Here is a 6,789-nt window from a genome sequence, read left to right as displayed (position 1 = left end):
AGGCCTGACCGCTGTTGCTTTGCCTCCGCTCCAGCCTGAGGGACCAGATGAAGCAGCAGCTCATGGAGTGCAGCAGCGCCGTTCACACCAGTAAGCTTCTCCCTGCCCTTAGCTCCGTCCAGCCACCCCTGCGCCTCCCCTGGGGGCGATGCTGCAGCGACGGCAGCAACGCGTTCTCCTCAGCCGAGCACCTGACGGCCTTTGCTGGACACCTCCCGCAGACGCGTCTGGGTGCTTACAAACCTGCCGTGTGGCTACTGCCCGCTGCCCCTTCTCCTCGCGGGTTTTCGCTTCAGACCCCTCTAAAACTCTGACAAGTGCTGATGGTTTTCAGGAACCTGATCTCTGAGGCCGAAGTCTTACCAAGAGTCTGCCAGAGTGTTTGGCACCAATAATGACTTAAGATGTTTCCCCTTGTTCCCATTGTGTTTCTGCCACCTATGTCCTCTTCCACTGAGCCAGCCAGCTGCCTATGTAGAGCAGTCCTGTGAGCCAGCTCTGGCATGTCTGGAAAGTGCTAAATGGAAATATTTTATAGCCTAATTATTCCTCTGACACGGTTGATTGTTGGTGTAGTCTCAGTAACGCTGGTAGAGGTGATAAGGCATGGAGGTATGAATAAGAAATACCTTGTTAGTACAGCTGTCACACTGCTTATCCTTTATGCTCTGTAGATTGTTTTTAAAAAGTTTCTGTTGTGCTTTTTCTAGTGATGTTCTTTCTTTGCAGGTCAAGAAAGTTACCCTGATCCTCCCACTGAAGGAAACTTTGTCACAAAGTATGGCATTAGATAATTTCAAACTTCTGATGTATTTTAAAATAAAGGGGAGAAGGGTTGAGAACCAAACTTTGAGATTCTATTCTAGTTGCTCCATCTTAATAAATCTCTGGATTAATGATTGGTACTTTGCAGGAGTCTGGTGAAAATAAAAGAAATCAGGGGAAAATATGGGGAAGAAATATTTAACTCAGTCTTCTAATGTAGTTCTGTATCTGATGTGGCTTCTAAATTTGCAGTCCTTTTTGTGATCGCTAGAATTCACTAATACAGTTCCATATGCTAAAATACTCCTGGCCTTAAATAATTGGTGGTTTACCGAAAAAATTCTTACTTCAGACATGTAGAAAGCAAGTTAAAAATGTGATATTGCTTTTAATTTTTTTGTTATCTTTGCTGTGTTTTGGTTTCTTTTTTTTTTTTTTTTTTTATTTCCTTCAGTTCCACAGCAGACTTGGAAAGAGATATGGAGAAAGTAAAAGTCTCTCTTCAGAACAAGACATTAGCGTTGCAAAGGTAGAATTTTCTTCCTGGTTTTTTTGAGGTTTTCTGTTTCTTTATGTGTTTCCATGCACATATATGTAATTCTGATTAAAATAGCATTTCAAAGTGGCGTGGTGTTTGTTACAAACATGAGAGAATAGGAAGGCAGATGGAGATACTGTAGAGGACAAAAAAAAATTACAAGTCGAAGTATGTAAACCCAAAGTTTCCTGCAAAATTGTGAAAGTCTGACTGTATATATCAGTAAACATGTTTCATGGCAGTATTTTACAAATGCCTAGGAAAAAGATGGAAGTTGATAAGTGTTATACATTTCCTGTGTTACATGGCTGTTCGTTTGAATTCACACCTTTTCCCAGCTTCCCTTCTGCAGAGCCTGGGATTAATCATCTCTGAGTATGTTTGGCAAGACGGAAAGGAGTTGTCACTCTCAAAAATAATCATTGACACACCTTTCTTGTCCTCAGAGTTAAGCACCATTATTTAAGAAGTGTGATATTTAAAAGGTACTGAGTATTTTACGTATAAAATTCCAGTGTGAAAGTGGACATAAATGGAAACTTGGAAATATCTCTTCCATTGCTTATCTAAATCTACTTCTCCCTGTTTCTTATCAGTTCTCATAACTTACATGTTTTTTCCCCACACTGTGCAGGATCCAACTTATATTTGCCCTGAGAAACAAAGTGAAGCAAAATGATGATGACTCACGGTAAGGTGTTCTTGGGGAAAGGATGGCTAGAAAGGAACAGACTTTACATAGTTTAATGTGACGCGTTTCTACATTACTTCATTGTACCTTTTTTAAAAGCAAGCTTCCTTCTGTAGTTTTGATTGAATGACATATAGTCCACCTTCTGGCTAGAATCAGCGTGATCAGACCTCTTATACCCAGGGCATATTTACATTTGGGCTCTGAATTAACCAATCTTTGATTACACAAATCATAATTTTGGATTCACTAGTAAGAACTGTTTGTAGTTAAGAGTGTTTTTGTCTTTACAGCATGAGTTACCTGCATTTATAGTAGCTGAGCACATATTACAGGCTTGTAACAGAGCCTTTCCCTTGCTGCCTTTATTAATTAATCATGTAAGTGCTTAATGTCTCTGAAAAAGAACAGAAAGTTAAACACACTTAAAATTAGCTTTCAGTTTCCTGCCCAATATTAATGGGTGCATGCATATGAAGTGTCAGAAATACAGCTGAAAACATTACATCTCTGTGATGTCCCTGCCACGCACCAGAATTCAGGAGCTGCAGTTGTTAGCCATTCTCAGGTAGCTAGGCTTCATTGGTGCCTTCCAGGTTCTATGAGTTGAAGTGTTAAACAGACTTAACTGAAACATTAGGGAAACAGAAGGAAATAAAGGATGCTATTTGGCCTCTACAACAATACTTAGTGCAACTGTAAAAAAGAAAGGGTTCATTTTGTGTAAAACTAAAAACCAACCAAACAAAACCCAAATAAACAAAAAAACCCTCACACCAGTAAATTTACTTTTATATTAGGGGAAATGGGGATTTTTTATTTGATCCAAATAAGCTTGATTAAAACATGCTGTTGACAAATATTCATGGTCTTAAGGTATGCAACTGTGTTTCCTTCCTTAGACAGATCATGGAAACTCTGAAACACATAGTAGAGCTCAGCCAGGCAGTATTTGAATTCCAGCAGGTAAGTGGCATTTGTAGCTTCTCTTGTAGTTTTGCAGGTTTCCCAACCTCAACATGGGCAAGAGCACAATTTGAAAGTAACAGGATTGCACAAGTCATTTGAAGCTGAATATATGGCCCAAAGGATGCAGTTTCTACTGGCGTTAAAATTACTGAAATGATTACTTAAAGTCAATATGTAAGAAAGTCTGCTTCTAGAGTTGCTCTTAACTGCTTTGGTGGATTGAATTAGCATCTTTCAGTGTTTTTTGGAGGTAAAAGTCTAAGAAATACTCTTTTTTTTCCTTTCAGCAAGCACGTGAGAAGGAACAGAAACTGGCTGACATTAAAAGGAAAAGACTCTGTAAGTGTGTTAGTTGTATTGACTTTGGTTTATACTTTAATGTAGAGTTCAGATTTTAAGTTCTTGTAGCAGTATTAATTTACATCTGAAGTAACCAGAAAGCTCTCAGCACACTTATAAAACTTCTGAAAAGAGTTGGAAGTACAGTAAAAATGAGCTGGTGTGTTGTTTACTTCAGCATGAGACTGACATGTTAGATGGACAGCTGCAAGACACTCAGAAAGAATGCCATGGCATTACTGTAAGCTCCATGGAAAATTACACATCTAGTAATTTAAATCAGTCCTACAACACCTAAAGGATTTTTTTTTTTTTGTCATACTGTATGAGGGGATTTACTTACAAAGAACTCTCATAATAGTGTATATTTTGGTATTTGTCATCCTTTATAAAATGTTTGCAGAACAGGGGAGGGGATTTACTTACAAAGAACTCTCATAATAGTGTATATTTTGGTATTCAGTAGGCTTGTTAGAGCGAGTCAGATTTACATGTGAAATCAGTCTTCAGAACTTAATAAGGTAAATGTGTTTTTTGAATGCTCCTACTGTCATGACCAGTTTTGCTAACAATTTTAACAACTATTGTTTGTTTCATGCATAGGAAGTGGTGTATATGTTGACAGTAATGAACAAACACAATTAAATATCTGTCTTCATAGGAAAATTGAGCATCCCTAATATCTTCAGAAATAAGGGAAGGAATACTGTGTCAGCATTCTTCCAATGTATGAACTGTCCCTAAATGGTTTTATTCAGCCTAGTTTTTAGCCTGGTTTCCTATAAAAAATAGAAATATCCACTGGTGGTGCCCACATGTTCCTTGTATGACTTTGGAATGTGGTTTTGATCAAATTCAAAAAAGGGGAAAAGGCCTTAAACACCTCTGACTATAAAAGGTGTGACAACTGAAGTCGAGGTGTAAGATAGATGTTCAAATTACCGTCCATGTCTGATGGAAAGGCAAACAGCATACAAAAGTGCTCTCTGTTTTGCTAGTAGCCAGGGAACCAGTCAATGTACTTTGATACCAGGTAGCCACAGCATGTATTGCCTCTTGTGTGAAAGGAATATCTTGAGGTGTGTTGGAGGGAAGGGATGGAGCGTGAAGTTAGGGTTATTGCAGTGAAAGTGCCTTAGATGTCTGTGAGGAAAGAAAGTGTATCTTTAGTTCTACTGCTCACCCAACTACTTCTTCATGCTTCATTTTCCTAATAATGGAACAGCACTAAAAAAAGCCGGAGGACAGAAACTACTGCAAATTCATACCATGATGAAAAAACAGAAGGAGGAACAAGCAAGTATGGCATTGAGCAGTACACTGGACCGTATATATAAAAACTTCCAAAAAGAAAGAGAGATGACTACAGTAATTCAAAATGTGTTCCAGGTAATGTTTTAAAGCAAGTTTGCAGTTTTTCATGACAGTCCAGATAATATGGTTTATGGTAAACTAACTTCAAACAAAATTGTGTTTTCTAAAAACTTTAAGGAATTATGGTAATGGAAAAAACTGCTGTATTAAGGGAAAACTTTATTGCTATGAAGGCTAAAAGCATGAAATTTTCACAAACTTATTTGGAATAATTATTTATGGAGTTTAGAGACTGTCTATCAATCTACCTTTATTCCTTTGTTCCCTTAAAAGTACAAAAATAATGCATGCTTTCGGAGAATGTCTGTCACAGCAATGGCTGTATTTCCGTACACTGAGAGTCACCCCTACACATGCCCAAATCGGTTCCCCCATCTCATGATTAGGCAAAATAAGTAAGTTCTAATACCATTATATCAGTGAACCAGACTGCTGCTCCAAAACCTGCCCCTTCTGACCACATGTGCTCCTCTGTTTGTGTCGCCCACTGCAGCGTTGTGAAAGCCTTGGCCTGCAGCCTTGGCCGGTCTACAAATATTTTCAGTGTTGTAGCCTTCAACCCTTTGGTTACCCATGTATCAGATGCTGCTGCTAAGTCTGTGTCCATGCAGTTGGCTGGCAGGTCATATGGGATGTGGAGTCAGAAAACCTCATGATTTGGGATAGGGTGGAAGGGCCTCCTCCAGCACCCTGTGCTCAGAGGGCCTTTACTAAAGGTCACGTGTGCTGTGCTGCAGTCTGGTACTCTGCCTCTCGCTAAGTGACTTGTCCTGGCTTCCTTTGCCTGGCCCCACAGAGGAGTCGCTTAAGTAGAAAGATGGGAGGCACAGTGAATTGCAATTACAGTGCTCTTGAGTTTATCTGCAAATGGGTTATGAAATCCCAGTTAAGTGTGCAGAAAGTTTATTTAAAAAATTTAGACCAAGGGGGAAAAAAAACCAAACAAAAACCCAACAAACCATATTGGAGGGCTTCAGGTAGAAGACAGGATATAACTGTGCTGTGAATTTGGATGATTGGAAGAATTTCAAGGATGAAGAGCCACGTTTTTGTATTTACGCGCTATGTCTACTAGTTTGCATTGATAACAATGTTACATCTCAAATTAAAAACAAACAATCAAACATTTTAGATTAGATTCCTAGAATTATCTTCTAATTTTGTACTCCTGAAATCTTTTGAGCTGTAAGTAGCGCAAGTCTTCTTTGGTTAAATTTAGTAATTCCCGTTTTCAATCCAGAATGGCCGATTCAGAATTTTAACTGTTATCTTGTGCTCAAGGCAAACTTTGTTTCATGTGTTTTAAATAAATAAATTCCTATGTTTAGAATAGGGATGATGTACAAGCACCTCTAGGAAATTCAAAGCACTGCTTCCCCCCCGCCCCCCCTGTGTTTTGGCAATAGGATCTAAAACAATCCTTCCCTTTCTCCTCTTTCCCCCATCCCACCCATTTCAAACAGTGCTGTGAATTTCAAGGGCTTCCAAGTTAAAAAACGGGCAGCTTTTCAGGGATTTGACTAGGAATAATCCTTTTAAAAGGCTTTTTTTTTAACCAATAATCTTTCTTTCTTATAGAATATCATAATTGGAAGCAGAGTTAACTGGGCAGAAGATCCATCTTTAAAGGCAGTTGTTCTAGAGCTTGAAAAAAATGTCCAGTTTCTGTGACTCAGGAGAAATGTTTTTTAATTTTGTGCAGTGTCTGTAACCCACGTACTAAGCCTGATAGATTAACGCGCGTGATGAAAGCCCAGGGTGAGGCTGTTAGTGCCGCTTGTGACTGCGCCCTCGGTGCCGCTTACTAGTGAAGCAGAGCTGTGGATGCCATCCCACGCAGAGAAATGGTAACCCTTGGCAAAATGCGAGTGAAATTAACTTCATCCTATGGACTGTGCAGCTCAGCAGCCTTCAAAATATATTTTTTAATTGTCAGTTGTATTTTTGCTTTACCTTTGCAGAAAATTGACCAAATCATCATGTGTAAGGCTAACGTTAAAATACTGTCGCTTTTAAAAGCCAAGTGAGATGTGTTTTGATCGAATAAAAATAAAAACGCGGTGTTCTCAGACCCTCAGTGCCCGGCCCGCACTCCTGCGCTCCCGGCTCGGCC

At 39.3% G+C, this 6,789-nt stretch overlaps 1 protein-coding gene across 1 annotated transcript; it reads left to right on the top strand.

Annotated features, from left to right (window-relative positions):
* The first annotated feature begins 47 nt into the window (after positions 1-47).
* CENPH (centromere protein H) lies at positions 48-6,347 on the top strand. Its single transcript, XM_029084646.1, has 8 exons — positions 48-231; positions 730-778; positions 1,220-1,294; positions 1,938-1,994; positions 2,897-2,960; positions 3,251-3,302; positions 4,528-4,691; positions 6,255-6,347. Exons 1-8 carry the CDS (start codon positions 48-50, stop codon positions 6,345-6,347), a joined length of 738 nt encoding a protein of 245 aa, XP_028940479.1.
* Positions 6,348-6,789: the final 442 nt, after the last annotated feature.

The sequence above is a fragment of the Antrostomus carolinensis genome, unplaced genomic scaffold (genome assembly GCF_000700745.2).
Source record: "Antrostomus carolinensis isolate BGI_N321 unplaced genomic scaffold, ASM70074v2 scaffold42024, whole genome shotgun sequence".
In the NCBI taxonomy this organism is placed as follows: domain Eukaryota; kingdom Metazoa; phylum Chordata; class Aves; order Caprimulgiformes; family Caprimulgidae; genus Antrostomus; species Antrostomus carolinensis.
The sequence above is the reverse complement of the archived record's forward strand: the minus strand, read 5'-3'. Positions and strand labels throughout refer to the sequence as shown.